Source organism: Salvia hispanica, chromosome 4 (genome assembly GCF_029641045.1).
Source record: "Salvia hispanica isolate PSC_SH4W2 chromosome 4, Shi_PSC_v1, whole genome shotgun sequence".
NCBI lineage: Eukaryota > Viridiplantae > Streptophyta > Magnoliopsida > Lamiales > Lamiaceae > Salvia > Salvia hispanica.
In genome coordinates, this window is record NC_142695.1 from 44,252,751 (window position 1) to 44,270,559 (window position 17,809).

Genomic DNA, 17,809 nt, shown 5'->3' on the forward strand with positions numbered 1-17,809 from the left:
GAAAAATTTCGCGTAGAGGTTGAGCGGGGCGAAAATTCGAAGAATTTCAAAAAATCGCGCTGGAAAATTGTGCCCAGGTGGCGGTCCGCCGCAGCTGTTCGGCGGTCGCCGCACGTCAAAGATGCTTTCCAGCGTTCAGGTGGCGGACCGCCGCAGAGCTTGCGGCGGTCGCCACGGAGAGGTCAGAACCTGCGAAAATTTTTGCAAAGCACAAAATTAAACCAAAACCAAAAATACTTAAAATTAAAGCAAAAATTGTTGGGTTGCCTCCCAACAAGCGCTCCTTTAGAGTCATTAGCTTGACTTTTACCCCCCCTTTTTCACTCCTTGGGTGGCTCTTCGAGACCAACCTCTTCATCTAACACTTTGTCTGCACTGTAATACTTCTTAACACGGTGACCATTTGCTTGAAACAACTGTCCATCCGGGGCTAGTAACTCAACTGTTCCACTATCATAGATTTTCTTGATTATGTATGGACCAGTCCACTTGGACTTCAACTTCCCGGGAAACAAAGATAGTCTCGAGTTATGCAACAAAACCACATCCCCCAAGGTGAGCTCTCTTGGACTGATCATCCTATCATGATAAGCCTTCATTCGCTCCTTGTAGATGGATGAACTATCATAAGCCTCCATTCGAAATTCGTCCATCTCGTTAAGAAAAAGACGTCTTTCCTCACCGGCCTTTTGAAAATCTTGATTCAACTTCTTGATTGCCCAATACGACCTGTATTCCAACTCAAGAGGCAAATGGCATGACTTTCCAAACACAAGTTGATAAGGAGACATACCTATGGGACCCTTGTAGGCAGTGCGGTAAGCCCATAACGCATCTTCCAACCGAAGTGCCCAATCTTTTCTGTTCACACTCACCGTCTTTTGAAGAACCGACTTGATCTCTCTGTTTGCTAATTCCGTTTGTCCATTCGCCTGCGGATGGTATGGAGAAGTGACCCTATGCTTGACTCCATATTTGTCCAACACGTTGTCTAACCATCTATTGTTGAAGTGAGATCCTCCATCACTAATGAGGGCACGAGGAGTACCAAACCTGCAAAAAATATTCTTTCTAACAAAAGCAGTAACCACTTTAGAATCGTTAGTTCTGGTTGGAATTGCTTCCACCCATCTAGAAACATATTCTACTGCAAGTAAGATATATTGGTACTCTCCTGATTTTGGGAATGGTCCCATAAAATCTATCCCCCATACATCAAACAATTCCACCTCAATAATGGTATTCATAGGCATCTCCTTCTTCTTAGTGATTCCCCCCGTGCGCTGACATTCATTACATTGAAGAACAAAACTAGCAGAGTCGCGGAATATGGTGGGCCAATAGAAACCGCTTTGCAAAATCTTTATTGCGGTCCTTTGCACACCAAAATGTCCTCCAGTAGGGGATGAATGACACTTCTCAACAATGGCCGCCCAATCCTCTTGAGGTACACACCTCCTAAGTATAGTATCTGCACATCTTTTAAACAAGTAGGGCTCATCCCAAAAATAAGATCGTACATCTCTATAAAATTTCTTCTTCTGATAAGGAGTGAGATCAGGAGGATGTACCTTGGCTGCCAAATAATTGACAATATCAGCGTACCATGGGAAAGTGGCTTGAGTGAAAAACAGATGTTCATCGGGAAAATCCTCGTTGATTTCAAGTGATAAGTCTTCTCCTTCCACCGGATGTTCCAACCGCGACAGATGATCGGCCACAACATTTTCACACCCTTTTCTGTCTCTTATCTCAACATCGAATTCCTGAAGTAACAAAATCCATCGAATGAGCCTGGGTTTTGCTTCTTTCTTTGCGAACAGATGCCTTATAGCTGCATGGTCAGTATAAACAATAGTTTTAGCCCCCACAAGATAAGCTCTAAATTTATCAAAAGAATACACGATAGCGAGCATCTCCCTTTCGGTAGTCGTATAATTAGCTTGAGCAGAATCTAAAGTTCTACTAGCATAATAAATGACTCTAAAAATCTTGTTCCTCTTTTGTCCCAAAGCTGAGCCAACTGCAACATCACTTGCATCACACATAATCTCGAATGGTTGACTCCAATCTGGGGTAATGAGAATGGGAGCGCTCACTAGAGCTTTCTTCAAGGTCTCAAAAGCCTGCAAGCAATCAGAAGTAAAATCAAATTTCACATCTTTCTCAAGCAATTTACAAAGAGGTTTAGAGATTTTTGAAAAATCCTTGATGAATCTCCGGTAGAAGCCAGCATGTCCTAGAAAACTTCTTACTCCCTTCTCATTGCACGGAGGCGGGAGCTTTTCAATGGCTGCAATTTTTGCCCTGTCGACTTCTATACCTGCAGAGGACACTTTATGTCCTAGAACTATACCTTCTTTCACCATAAAGTGACATTTTTCCCAATTGAGAACTAGGTTAGTTTCCACACATCTCTGCAAAACCTTAGCCAAATTTTCAAGACAGTGATCATAGGATTTGCCAAATACCGAAAAATCATCCATAAAAACCTCCATTACTTTCTCAATTAAATCATGAAATATAGCCATCATACATCTCTGAAAAGTAGCGGGAGCATTACATAGCCCAAAAGACATTTTTCTATACGCAAAAATACCATAAGGACATGTAAAGGCAGACTTATGTTGATCCTCGGGAGCAATAGCAATTTGATTATAACCAGAATAACCATCAAGAAAACAGTAATAATCATATCCCCCTAATCTATCAAGCATTTGATCAATAAAAGGTAAAGGGAAGTGATCTTTCCTAGTGGCTGCATTTAACATCCTATAATCAATGCATACTCTCCATCCTGTAGCTACTCTAGTGGCTATCATCTCTCCATCCTGGCCAGGCACTACAGTCATCCCCCCTTTCTTAGCTACTACCTGCGTAGGACTTACCCATTCACTATCAGATATTGCATAGATAATCCCTGCATCTAGTAACTTTATTACCTCTTTTCGTACTACATCTTGCATGATAGGATTAAGTCTACGTTGGTTTTGCACACGAGGTTTATGCCCTTCCTCAAGTAAAATTCTATGCATGCATGTGGTCGGGCTAATCCCCCTTAAATCACTAATAGACCATCCTATGGCAGACCTATACTTATTTAACACACACAAAAGCTTTTCACACTCCTCTTCATTCAATGCAGCGGACACCACAACTGGAAAAATGTTACTTGGCCCTAAGAATGCATACCTGAGATGTTCGGGGAGCGGCTTTAGCTCCACCTTTGGTGGTCCCCGTGGTTTTCCCACTGCCTGCCTTCTTTCTTCCTCTTCTTCGGGGGTACGCAATGGCACAAATGCATTTCCCTTTTGAGGAATTCTCTCCGGTAGCGCTTCCAATTCTGTCACCACTGCACAAACACTTGCATCACAAGATGATAAATCAGCATTAGGAGTAAATGAGTTTATGAGACAAGATTCAAGAGGATCCTGGGTTTGATGATAAGTGACTTCTACTTCTCCCACACAGTCGGTAACGATTTGTATGACACTGCATTCTTGATAGCCTTCTGCCCCCTCCTTTCCATGGAATTTCAGTGCACCGTAGATGTTAAATGTGATGCTTTCATCGTTCAACTTCAATGTCAGCTCTCCCTTTTGTACATCTATCATGGCTCCGCCAGTGGCTAAGAATAGTCTTCCAAGGATCAAAGGCACCTTCTTGTCTTCCTGCATATCCAACACAACGAAGTCAGCAGGAAAAATAAACTCTCCCACTCTTACCAAGACATCTTCCACTATCCCCATTGGCGTTGTTGTGCTACGATTTGCCATTTGCAACGTGATTGAGGTGGGACGGATACTATCAACGTCGAGTTTCCTGTAAAAAGATAAAGGCATCAAATTAATACTGGATCCTAAATCACATAACGCCTTACCTTTCACATCATTCCCTAAAATACAAGATAATGTAAAACTCCCCGGATCTTTGTGCTTGGTGGGTAACCCTTTTTGAATGATAGCGCTGCAGCTCTCCGTTAGGCCCACTGTCTCGTACTTCCCCCACTTTCTCTTCTTTGCCACAACATCTTTCAAAAATTTGGCGTAATTGGGCATTTGTTGAAGGGCTTCTACCAGTGGAATGTTGATGTGGACTTTGCTCATTGCTTCCAAGAACTTGGTAAACTGAGCGTCAAGCTTCTTGCTCTTCAATCGTTGAGGATATGGAATGGTGACACTGCTTTGTGGTAGAGCATCTGCTTGCTGTTTATCGGCCGGCGGACCGCCGCGATGAGGCGTGGCGACCGCCGGGTCTTCAGCCATGCCAATTCCAGAATCTTCCTCGTCCTGTTGGTGTGTACGCGGCGGGTCACCGTGTTGGAATGCGGCGGGCCGCCGCACATCATCGACAGACAAGGTACCAGGTGGTTTTTCTATTTCTCTTCCTCTCCTGCCCAGGTCTCCTGCCCCCGGAGGTTGATATGTAGTCCCGATGCGTAGCTGCACCGCGTGACATTTTCCTTTCGGGTTTATTTCTGGCAGGCTAGGAAGCGACCCTGGAGTGTGCCTGTTTCCTATGGTTGTGGCTAAGATCCCAAGGTTGAATTCTAGCATCCCGACTTGAGTAGCGAGGTTTGCTAACCCTCTTTCCAAGGCGCTGGTATTTCTTTCCAAATTCTCCAACCTTTTGTTCGTCACCTTTCTATGGTTGAGAACCTCAGTAATGCAAACTTCTAACAGAACCTCCCAACTGGAGCGGGGTTGATCCTCCATACCTGCACATGTTTCATAATCATTAGAACAGTACTCTTGTGCATCATAGGAGTAATCAGAATAGTCTGGGACGTAGTGCGATCCCCTATGCTGCTCATCAAAATAACCACATGGATTTCCTACGCCTGCAGGAAAATCCATTAAAACAAAAAGAAAAATAAAATAAAATAAATAAAATAAAATAAAAATGAAAGCGATTAAAATCCAAAGTAGTAAAATTATCCGTTTGAAGATATCACTCCAAAGTGAATTGTCTTCCCCGGCAACGGCGCCAAAAACTTGATGCACTTTTTATTTGCACTATAAATACCTGCAAGTATACAGAGTAGGTATAGTATAGCAAAAGGTTAGTACCGGGTATCGAACACGGGGAAGATGTACACAAAGTGTCTATCTTCTACTAGAACTCAATTACTATCTGGAGAAACAAGAATTTTTGGAAACTTTTGAAAACAGTAAATATTAAAAACAGTAAACAACTAAATGCAAGCAAATCACGGAGAGAAAAGTATAGAGATAAGGGGAATTCCAGGGATGTGCTTTCACTTTTATGGTTATACAAATTCCAAACTACAATACCCTAGCACAGTTAATACTTTAAAAGGACGAGTCACCTAGCTTATGCTCATGCGATACAAACGTTGATTACTAACATTAGGGTTGTCAATTCTAACACGTAACTCCAAAAAGCTCCTAAGATCCTTGAAAAGTCCTCACTCTCAATTAACAGTGCCGTTTTAAAGGAAGCTAACTGTAGTGTCTACTAAGTGGATCTAACTCGCTAGAACTCTGTCACAGTTATGAAGCAAGTTGTATTGAATCATACATAATTGTGTCACTCAATTATGAAGCATCATGATTAACTTAGGGAAGAAACAAAGTAAAAACAAAACGGATATTAAATAGAAAACAGAATTGTATAACCAAAGTTGCTACTAACACATCCCTAGAATCCTATGAGTTTAGTTACACATGACTGAATAAACTAAAAACATAGATTGAAGGGAAAACAATTTGAACATAAAACTAAAGCAAATAAAACCCGTAAGTTGAATCCTTGTCGTTCTTGATGTTCTTGAAATCCTTCTCCAACTCCTTGCACAATTGAAGTACTCTAGCTTTTGATCTCTATGAATGTTGCAAGTAGTCACTCTCTTTCTCTATGAATGTGTTCTTGTTGTGTCAAACTCCTTTTGATGAAGCTTGAGGTCCTATTTATAGGGGAAGATTATTCCTCATCATAGAAGGAAAAGATCTTCAAAGTTTGGTAAATCTTGGAGCAAATCTAGGGCTGGTCGGATTCGCCGCCTTTCTCCAGTGGGCCGCCGCACCTTGGCCGGCGGTCGCCGCGTTGGAGTCCAGAGACTCTGACCCTTCGGTGGCGGACCGCCACATGTCCTCCGGCGGTCGCCGGGCGAGACTCTTCTCCTAGCGTAAATTTCCGAGGCGGGCCGCCACATAGCTCTGACCGCCGGGCGCCGGCGGTCGCCGTACAACTTCGCGGCGGTCGCTGGTCGCCGTCTGACTCCAGATTTCCAGACTATGCGTTTTTACTCTCCTTTTCGGCTCAAATATGCACATTTCTCACAAAACACGTCAAAATACCAAAATGTATAGAATATGCAAATAATGGACATGTAGAGTGATTTTGATAACAAAAACGGACCAAATAATGGCCTTAAAACAGTGCAAAATCCGGGCGTATCAATTACCACTATAATCATCTTTTAAAATGTGGTTTTCAGTCCCATTCCTTTTAGCAATTTATGCATTTGATCACGGTTTAAACTTTTCGTTAACGGATCCGCTAAGTTATCCACTGACCTTACATAGTCAACTGCGATAACGCCACTTGTGATCAACTGCCTCACGGTATTATGTCGCCGACGAATGTGTCGAGACTTACCATTGTATAAGCCACTATGTGCTCTCCCTATAGCCGCTTGGCTATCACAGTGTATCACTATTGTCGGCACTGGCTTCTTCCAACATGGAATATCTTCTAGGAAGTTTCTAAGCCACTCAGCTTCTTCCCCTGCTTTGTCTAAAGCGATAAACTCAGATTCCATGGTGGATCGAGCTACACACGTCTGTTTCGTTGACTTCCACGAAACAGTTCCACCCCCCACAGTGAACACATACCCACTCGTCGAGAACGAGTCTTTTGAATCAGAGATCCAATTTGCATCACAGTACCCTTCAAGTACTTGGGGATAGTTTGTTACTGCAACTCAAAGTTAAATGTATACTTCAAGTATCTCAAAACCCTACGCAAAGCTTTCCAATGTTCCTTGCTTGGGTTGCTCGTAAATCGGCTCAGCTTATTCACCGTACACGCAAGATCTGGTCGGGTGCAGTTTGTGATAAACATCAAACTCCCTATGATCCTTGCATATTCTTCTTGAGCTACAGGCTCACCTGTGTGCTTACTCAAATGCACGTTGGGTTCCAATGGAGTGTTAGCTGGCTCACAGTCTGTGAGAATTGAAAGGGCGAAACAGCTCATGAGTCTTTGAGTTGAGAAAGGAAAGAGCCGTTGGAGGCTTCACAGAGTCAGTTAGAAATGGGTAACGATAGAGCCGTTGGCTGGTGTGTTTTCAGTTTTTCAACTTAGTTTGTTAAGAGCAGTTTTGGGGCTTAGCTCTTTAGATATATAGCCTCGTTTTGTATCTTGTAGATTGATAGAGAATCATCATTCTACAACCCCAATCAATAAGAGTTTTTTTTTCTTCGGTTTTTCTCAATTCAATTTCTCATACTGCAATTCTTTATTTGATTGTTCCTTTCTTGTTTCTTGCTCGGTCTTCACTCGATTTGCAACACAGTCAAAGGAGTGAAACTTTTTAAGTACTTTCTCAATGTAATGAGATTGTGTTAAAGCTATTCCCTCAGGATTCCTTTTAATCTTGATTCCGAGAATCACATCAGCTAGACCCATATCTTTCATGTCGAAATTTCTTTTCAACATATTTTTGGTCTCGTTGATAATGGCACTATTGCTGCCCATAATCAACATATCATCCACATAAAGACACACAATAACGAACCCATTATTTATGTTCTTAATGTAAACACACTTATCACACTCGTTGATAGTGAACCCATTTGACAACATCACATTGTCAAACTTCAAGTGCCATTGTAAAGGCACTTGTTTTAATCCATATAGAGACCTCACTAGTTTGCATACCTTCCTTTCTTGGCCAGGTACTACAAACCCTTCAGGTTGCTCCATATAAATTTCTTCCTCCAATTCACCATTCAGAAATGCAGTTTTCACATCCATTTGGTGAATTTCAAGATTGTGCAAAGCAGCAATCGCAAGAAGCACCCGAATGGAAGTGATTCTCGTAACGGGTGAATACGTGTCGAAGAAGCCATATCCTTCTTGCTGCTTAAAGCCTTTTACAACTAGGCGAGCTTTGTACTTTTCAATAGTACCATCAGTTTTATATTTCCTTCTCAGGATCCACTTGCACCCTAAGGTCTTACAACCTTCTGGCAAGTCTACTAACACCCATGTGTTATTTCTCATAATTGATTCAATTTCACTATTGATTGCTTCTTGCCAGAATGGCGCATCTGGGCCAGACAGCGCTTCCGCCAACGACTTTGGTTCATCATCCAACATAAAGGTTATGAAGTCGGGACCAAAAGTCTTAGCAATTTTAACTCTCTCACCACGTCTTGGTTCTACATCCTCAGGACTTAACCTCGTCCTTTTTGGAGGATTAGAACTAGTGGATTCATCCATCATTCTTTCACTAGAAAGATCTTCCTGCCTCTTGCAAGGGTAAACATTCTCAAAGAATATAGCATTCCTTGACTCTATCGTTGATCCTTCAGCCACGCCAGGCACAACTGACTTATGGACTAGGAAACGATATGCACTACTATTAAGTGCCTGGCCAATAAAGATGCAATCGACTGTTTTAGGGCCAATAGCAACTTGTTTCGGAGGCGACACTTCTACCTTTGCTAAACACCCCCACACTTTGAGGTATGAATACGAAGGTTTCTTGCCTTTCCACAACTCATAGGGAGTCACATCCCTACTTTTTAGTGGAATCTTATTCAGGATATAATTTGCCGTTAACACAGTCTCCCCCCACATGTTCTGGGGTAAACCTGAATTAATCAACAGAGCATTCATCATCTCTTTCAGTGTTCGATTTTTGCGTTCAACAACACCATTCGATTGAGGAGAATATGGAGCCGTGGTTTGGTGAATTATACCACTTGCATGACATAATTCTGCAAACAGCGCCACATATTCACCACCTCTATCACTTCGAACACACTTAATTCGACAATTAAGTTGATTTTCGGCTTCATTTTTTAAGTCTTTAAACGCTTCAATTGCCTCATCTTTACTTCTTAATAAGTAAAGGTAACAATACCTTGTGCAATCATCTATAAATGTGATGAAATACTTTTTACCACCTCTTGTTTGCACAAATTTCAAATCACATACGTCTGTCTGTATGGATCAACTCAAGAGGTTTTGTGCTCCGCTCTACCGAATGGAACGGCAGCTTAGCCATTTTGGCTTCAACACACACTTCACATCTTTCTTGTAAGTTAAACTTATCAACTTTTAGTAAATTAAGATTTACTAATCTTTTTATAGCATTTAGATTTACATGTCTCAATCTATTATGCCATAAATCAGAGCTCTCAAGCAAATAAGAGGATGTGTCATCTTCCTTATTGCATTTTCCTTTTCCACGGTGAATGACTGTAACATTCAGCTCAAAAAGCCCATTCACTAGGTGGCCTTCACCTATGAATTTTCCATTCTTGGTCAATATAACCTTTTCACACTCAGATTCTAGTGAAAATCCATGATTTACTAGAAGTGAGCCTGACACCAAATTATTTCGGATGTCTGGGACATGCAGCACATCCTTAAGGGTAAGAACCTTTCCAGATCCTAGTTTTAGGAACACATTACCCACACCAACTACCTCAGAAGAGGCTTGGTTTCCCATGCGTACTTTTCTACCTCCAACAGATCTGTAAGTAGAAAAAAATGCTTCTCTCGGAGCACACATGACATGTGGCACCCATATCAATAAACCATTCATTTGGATTATTACCATGGTCCACGTCGGAGACCATTGCGACCACCTCGTGATCTTTGTTGTTTATAACAACACGTTCAAATAATTTGCACAATATTGTCTCCATCAATAAATACACAATTATATTGAACCATATGTGCATTGGTATATTAAACACCACATGCATCCCAATTATTACTACCAAGTCAAAATTGGTCTTGCTTGTCAAATGACAAACGATAAACACAATTCTCAAGAGAATAGCTCTCAAGGAATTAACCACTTCATTGCACATCGACATTGCGACGGTTCGTTTCTTCATTCCAGCTTTGGAGCTCATGTTTCCTCCAACTTCGATTGGTATAATCCTGTCTTAGAAGAGTACAATCATTTGTCTTGCGATTGTTAGAAATAATGGGATAAAATTCCCAAGCCGTATACAGGCGGTACTCTAATTATTACAATCGAAGGAAGATAACAACAATAAAAGTGGAATGAAAATTACAACGGAATTAATAAAACAAACCGAACTATAAGTCGAGTCGAGGGAAGCCCTCTTTCCGCAAGACAAATTACGCCCAGGCTAGTGCTCACAGAATGGCGTATTGTCCCCAAAGATAAAACGACTTCCTCCTAGCGTGTAGAAGCACCTCAAACCCGCTAGGCACCGGCGAACTTGATGGAGTTCCGAGAATCGAGCTATGCAATGCTCCTAAGATGCACACTATGATGTAGAGAACTTGAGAGAAGAGAGAATGCTTTTTGTTGGTGTGTTTTTCATCTCTCAAACCCACCTATTTATAGGATAGGATAGACCACTTCAAAAGTCTTGGCGTTAAGGGTCACCATAAACCAATTGGAGGTTACAAAACATGAAAAGCCAAAGGACTTGAAGGTGAAAAGCTTGAAGCCTTTTCAAATATTACACGTTTTCAACAATTGGTTTGGCATGAGTTACTCCTACTTATTATTTTTGTTGTAAAATAACATCTGCAATTGGGGAGTTTGGGGATGTTGCGCCGCACTCCAGGATTCCATGCATTGCGGGTGACGGTGAGGAGTGCTGAGCAGAGGCGGACGCAGAATAGGGGATATGAAGTTATATTTTTGAATGTTTTAGATGATTGATAGAGGTTTTACATATTAATTACACTTAAATTTGAGAATAAATATAGAAATCTTATGGAAAAAATATTAAAAAAATATTTTTAGTGAGGGCTTGAGCACAAGGATGGATCTAGAAATTCTTAGCAAAGAGGGACAAAAATATACATGGAGAAATTTCAAAAATTAAAGAAGGAACAATTAGTGGAAGATTAATACAAAAATCTCTATAATTGGTTACACATATATATAAAGAATGAAATATGAGCAGGGGCATTTGCCTCATCTAGCTTAATGCTAGATCCGTCCCTGCTTGAGCCCCTTGTTGGCTCCACTTGGGTCCACCCATGGTGAATGGGCTGGGACGGACGGCGGAGGAGTGTGCGGGATGGGTTTGCGTCCCAGCATAGGCGCCCATTGTAGAGCGCGCCATTGTAGAACTCGCGCTCGGGACGACAAGGGGGTGGGGGTGTTCAAATTATTTTTTTTGATTTTAAATAAAAATTCCTATACATAGAACCTCCCTCTTCATTCATTTATCCTACCAAAATATTACTACGTCTTTAAATAATATATCATATAAATACAACATCATTTTTTTTTAAAGATTTGTATCTTTTTTGAACTAAACTAAAATGAAGTGTTTTGTTTCTTCTGAATTTGTATGACATTTAATGTTATTGAAGTGATTTGATTAATCATATTGTCATGAATTTTAATTTACACTAATTTCAAGGGTAAACAATGAATTATGCAAATTAATTTGAGAGATATGACTAGAGGGTAAACAATGAATAATGCGAATTAAAAAAGAACAGTTAGAGTATCTGCTATCAAATCCTAGAACTCTTTAAACAAAAATATTGGTAATAACAATAAACATGAATAAATAATTAGATAAAATCTGGGGTTGAATTTCGTGTTCTTCAGTCTTTTTCTCAATAACTTAATTTTCTTGGATTTTTTGATATAAATTAATTATTGATTTCTATTTATTACTCCTTCCATCCTAGTTAAGATAGTACTTATGAATAATTATAATACATTTCTTAGTTGGCACTAAACACGAAATTTTAAGAGTTATTCCCTCCGTCCGCCATTAGGAGTCCCGGTCACTTTTGAGCACTTGTTTTTGTAAAAATAATAATAAATAGTTAAAGTAGAAATATGATAAAGTAAAATAGAGAATAATGTTGAGAAGGATCTTATTAACATTATTCTTTCTCTTACTTTACTATTTCTCCACTTTAACTATTTATTATCATTTTTCCAAAACAAGTGCCCAAAAGTGACTGAGACTCCTAATGGTGGACGGAGGGAGTATTGGATAACGTGGTTAATTGAAGAGAGAAATAGTGAGTGCAAATAGTAAATGAAGAGAGAAAGAGAATTGAATATTTAATTTGATAAAGAAAAACAGTAGTTTAGTATATTAATCAGGGAGAAAAAAAGTTAAATTAAATAGAAATATATCATATCAGTTGGAATAATCTAAAAAGGAAAGTGCGTAACAATTGATTATGAATTATGGTTAAATTAAATGGGGTTATATATGGCTAAGAATCATCTAGACTTGGAATGTCCTTGTAGACAATAATATACTACAAGATTCCAACAAGATATTGCAGTCTTTTACATTAGATTGGTCCGATCTATTTGGACTATAAACGGTCTTATTTTACAAAGAATTGACCGGTGATCTTCTATGATCATGGATCCATAACATAAATACACAATCCATAATGTAGAAGATGATCTTGTTTGCATAAAATATAATGCTCATTTCGTCTCGTTCAAGATATCCACGGTGTATTTTCAGTTTATCTTAATCAAGATGTTTTTTTTTTTATCATATTTAGCATAAGATTTGTTTCTTCAATACTCTTATTAAAATATTCTATTATTATTTTTTCTATTTTATTTCTCAATAATTATTTTTTTTTTCTATTTTATTACTCACTAATTTCGCTTAATATCTCATATCATTTAAAAAAAGTGGTCATCCAGAGACGGAGGATGTTGATAAAAACATACTAAGAAAATAATACTATTTCATTCTTAAAATAAGTCCTAAAACAAGATTAACGTATACAATTAATACCCCAATAGTTTTATTTTCTTGTTGATTGAGTGATAATGCTATATTTTCTTAGAATCCAAATTTTCTTTAAAAAGATGTAATAACATTGCTTAGTATAAAACTAAACTTATCTGATATAATTTGTATGTATAATTTCATGTTGATGTGCGATGAACTTTCTTTTTGAGTAATAAGTTAAGTGTATCAATTTGCCTATATATGACCTGTTGGTAAAAAGTTACTACTAGTAAATATGAACACCGTTAATATTTTATATTTTGAGCTAAAATCGAAATAGAAGTAGCTCTTTTTTTCAGTTACTATAATTTATTGAGTAACATTCATTTTTTTTTGATATAGAAGTAAAATATTCGAACTAATTAGGGTAGTGAGCAAAAGCTCAGCACAATAAAAAAATAAAGTTCTGTAGAAAAATAAATACAAGCACAAGAGCTAAAGCCAACATAGACACAAGAGCTAAAGCCAACCTTCATATCTGTGCACAGTAGCTAAACTACAAATTACTATATAAGTTAAAGAGTATTTTATTGGAAGGGAAATGTTTTAGGCTTTTAGCCAATTAAACTGTATTTATAATCCAAATGAAAAGTACTAGCTAGTTTATCTTAGTAACCAAAGTTACCAAACTACACCTTCTTTAGCCAAATAATTTTTTTTATGAAAAATAGGGAAGAAACATGAAGAAAGTAAAAATGAAAGGGGTAATGCCCCACGTCTTTGTCGTTTAGTTTGCCGACTGGAGAAGGGACAGCTACCCTTTCCCAACCCAAAAACAAATGGATTTTGGCCCCCTCTTATTTAACCCAACTCTATGTAGATGTCTAGGGTTTAATTAAACTAATTTCATAAATTAAAATTAGATAAAAAATAAAACGAACTCAATGCAAAGTGCAAACTAATTCCAGATCTAAAGTTTATGTATCACATGGCGTTAATTTAATTATATATGTTTAACTGATACCGTTTCTACTTTTACTCAAGAGATAATAATTTTTTACGACGATCTGTTGATCTTCTTTATATACAGAGAAAGTTATGCAATCAGTCCACTTCAGGATAAATTACGCATCAATTTTAGCTTGACGCATTTTCTAGCATTAAAGTGATGTGATATTAGTGTCTCTAATAAAACAGGTAGAGACATTACATCTCAAGAATTGACACACGATCTACTACAGATTTTTAAAATATATTATATTAGCCATTCATAATTATTGGACATGGTGCACATGGGTAGCTTCGTCTTGCACCCTAAACAATTATTTAACCATTAGATTCCATCAAGAGTGCAAGGAAGCTACATTCGATTTTTTTTTTCTTTCAATAAAACACAAAAAATAACTTATAGCATGTATATAATTAGATACACAATAGCACACTTATATGGATAGGCACATAAAGAAGGGACCAAAACTAAAATGATTGTAGTTGGTGAGAAAAGTTTGTTGGTACTTTTGTAGTTGGCATTTGCGTTTGCTAGTGAATGCAAGTTGAACTTGGTGTGAAGTGAATGCAATCATCAAAACATAACAAATTATAGCCACAATTCATATATCTTCAATAAATTTTGCAAAATCGGAGTTACAAATCAAAAGTTATTTTTAGTTTGAGATCTTTTAATGATATCTAGAACGAGATATCACATGTATTAAGTTCATCATGATTGTGGCTATCAGAAATAGAATCCAAAGTATAATTATGACCTAAGACTAGAGTTAACATAATTGGCTTCGTGTTACAAGTTTTATTACTTTTTAGACTAAGCACATCGTAATTCTTTTTATTGACGTCCCACCTACAACTATTTTTTTAAATAAAATATAACAAAATTGTTTTTTCTATTTTATTTTTTCAGATACATTACTTTATATTACTATTGTACTTTATTCTTTCTCTGCTTAACTCTCTAATAAACACCCGTATTTAAATAAAATGTCTTACCTATGACGGGACGATTGAAGTATTAACTATGATCATCGTTTTAAACAAGTCATCATACTACGACCATCGTTTTAAACAAGTCATCATAGGGTCCCCTATATATACTTAATACTTTCGATATATGGTTCTCTTGAAATTCGAATCTTTCCAAAATAAATCATTTTATTCCATTATACAGATCATAAATTCAATCAACCCACATGTTATGTATACTAAATTAGCATGATGGTTCAACATACTATATATGCTACCATACAAGGAAAAAAGAGGCACAAATATATGAATTCGATATCATAACTGAATTCTCGATCATACCCTTCAATTTTATTTTTTTAAAGCAAGTATTCATATATGTGTGGGACGATGCCAACAAACATAACAAAATCATACCATAATCCTAAAAGCATCAAATTTGTCACTTTTTGATGAGTGGGCTCTATAATTCTTACATAAACTATTTGTTTATTTGTCCATTTATAAGAATATTTCACCCCTCCCCCTCTTTTGAAATAGTAACTCTAACTTCCCACCAACTTTTTCTCTTGAACAATTTTGTGATTGACCATTGATTGAAAAATTGCCACCAAAATATGAACATATTTCTTTACAATGACATGATTAATGGGGCCTCAAGAATCTTTTATTACTTGAAGAGATATAAGTTGTTGAGGGCTATGCAATGTGCATTTCAAGCATAGTTTCAAACCTTTTCATGACAATGCATGAAAACCAATCATGTACATGTGAATGTACGTTTTGTGTGTATCATTCATGAACATTTTGAATAAAGTAGTTAGTAATCTTTGGTGCTTTAATTATTTCAGGGTGTTTTAGTGGGTGGTCGATTCCTTTCTGCTATCGATATTGCACTTGATAGAGTGTAACCAACGATAGTGATCAATAAACTGATGAAAGGACACCACTCCACATAGATTAATTAATGATCTTAATTTTACTAAATTAATGTCGGCAAGCAATTTCATTAGTTTGAGTCCATTTTTGGAGGTGTTTATTACTGAGATTAGTGAATAGGGAAATACAAAATGCTCTACTCGATCTTCGATGAAAAATAGTTCCATTTGTAACTGACATAAATTTTAACGATAAAAAAATGAGAGGGGAAAAGTGAGAAAAAAGGTAACATGAGAGAGAGGAAGTTTCCATAAACATAAATGAGTCCAATTTTAATAGACATGCCAAAATAAAAAAAATATGACTATTTTTTTATGGAGGAAGCATTTCCAAAGTTAAATTAAAACTTTTATAATTGCCAATCTTTAATAATTTCGACAATTCGAATTAACTTGCTTAATTCATACATCTTACAAGATAGAATTAAAGAAATGTTGACAATGTGAATACAAATATTCAATCGTATATGGTATATGTACTAAATAGTAAAAGTGTCTACTTTACCAAAAATAATGCAAAGGTGCCTAAGGGCTAAGATAATTTTCAGAAATTACAACGAAAAAACTCGTAATGTTAAAATGTCTAATGGTGGCATTTTTGCGTCAGTGTAGGCTCGCGAAATAAATAATTATTCCAAAAAATATATAATTTATTACTACCTCCGTCCCCGAAAATTTGTCCCATTTTTCCATTTCCTCCCGTCCCCAAAATTTGTCCCATTTCACTTTTAATATTTTTGGTAGTGGACCTCCTATTCTACTAACTCATTCCTAATCACCTTTATTATAAAACTAATACTCCCTCCGTCTCACAAAAGATGTCACACTTTCCTTTTTAGTTTGTACTACAAAAGATGTCACATTTCCCTTTTTGAAAAAAGTTCTCTCTGATCACATGAATATAAAAATTATATTTTCTCTCTCCATTTAACCCACAAAACAAAACCTCATAAAATCTCGTGTCGTTCCATAAGTGTGACATCTTTTGTATGACGGAGGAAGTTTATAAAAGTAGAACCCACAATCCACTAACTTTTTCAACTCACTTTCCATTATATTTTTTAAAACCCGTATGCCAGATCAAAGTGGGATAAGTTTTGGGGGATGGATGTAGTACTATTATGTAATAACGTAATATACGATTAATCATCTTTAGAAATTTTGAAATAATAAGGCCAAATTTTAAATATAACTTAGACCTTCATATTATTAGTCTGAATAAAAAAAGGCCCAATCCACAAATGCAAATAAATAGGGAGCTTCAAAGGCCTATTAAATTAAATCAAATGGACCTATTCATTTACTAAGCCCGTTTAAAAGCTAGGTCCATATTTCAATAATACACTTGCAATTTTTTATTTGCGAAAAAGGAAAACAGATAATGAACGACCTTGGGAAAATAGCATTTATGTAATTTGCCAATTGCCACACCTTTTCATCGGCCATGCAGAGAATACCTAAACAAATTAACACTATGCTTTCAAGTTTTCAACTGTTTTTTATTTTAATTAATTTCACCGGATTTGATTGTACTCGTCTTCAGGCAGATCTGTGTGGAGCACTAAAGTTCAATATCTCGGAGTGAAAAATGATGAATTGTCCGGGCTTCTTCAAGTTTCACGTGCCTTGGCTTGGCGAAGAAAGTCAGGTATTTTTAAAAATAATTTAGTTCTCTAGTCTCGATTATATCTTTTTTTACTTTAAAAAATCAATACATATCGATAGGCACTGGCGGAGCTACGGTGGGGCTGGAGGGCCCATTGGGATTTTAACTATAATAAATATATTCAGACATGTTACATATATACTTTGACAGTGCAGTTGGCAAGTGAAGGTGGCAATAGATCATAGCTGGGGATGGGTGCTGAGTTCGATTCTCACCCCCACGCCTTCCTGTTTTTATGCCCTTAGAGTAAAGTCATTTCTTGTCAAATCATTCTTGCTATATTTACCTAGAATGTGAAAGATTATTTT

At 37.4% G+C, this 17,809-nt stretch overlaps 1 protein-coding gene and 1 long non-coding RNA gene across 2 annotated transcripts; one reads left to right on the forward strand and one right to left on the reverse strand.

Moving 5' to 3' along the window:
- Window positions 1-320: 320 nt before the first annotated feature.
- LOC148929250 (uncharacterized) lies at window positions 321-10,118 on the reverse strand. The gene is made up of 11 exons (XM_089056768.1): window positions 10,017-10,118; window positions 8,157-8,619; window positions 7,134-7,190; window positions 3,949-4,840; window positions 3,726-3,822; window positions 3,193-3,671; window positions 2,943-3,090; window positions 2,600-2,873; window positions 2,256-2,323; window positions 2,036-2,126; window positions 321-1,834 (listed from the first exon to the last, which is right to left on the reverse strand). Exons 1-11 carry the CDS (start codon window positions 10,116-10,118, stop codon window positions 321-323), a joined length of 4,185 nt encoding a protein of 1,394 aa, XP_088912894.1.
- Window positions 10,119-17,228: 7,110 nt separating this feature from the next.
- Window positions 17,229-17,809, forward strand: LOC148929251 (uncharacterized). The gene is made up of 2 exons (XR_016137754.1): window positions 17,229-17,483; window positions 17,561-17,809. It is a non-coding gene; the product is annotated as an uncharacterized LOC148929251 (long non-coding RNA).

Coding starts and splice junctions, on each gene's coding strand:
- LOC148929250 (XM_089056768.1), bottom strand. CDS start 10,118: ATGAGCTCCAAAGCTGGAATGAAGAAACGAACCGTCGCAATGTCGATG. Junction 3,091..3,192: donor CCGCTCCCCGAACATCTCAG/GTATGCATTCTT, acceptor AAATAAGTATAG/GTCTGCCATAGGATGGTCTA. Junction 2,874..2,942: donor AAGATGTAGTACGAAAAGAG/GTAATAAAGTTA, acceptor AGTCCTACGCAG/GTAGTAGCTAAGAAAGGGGG.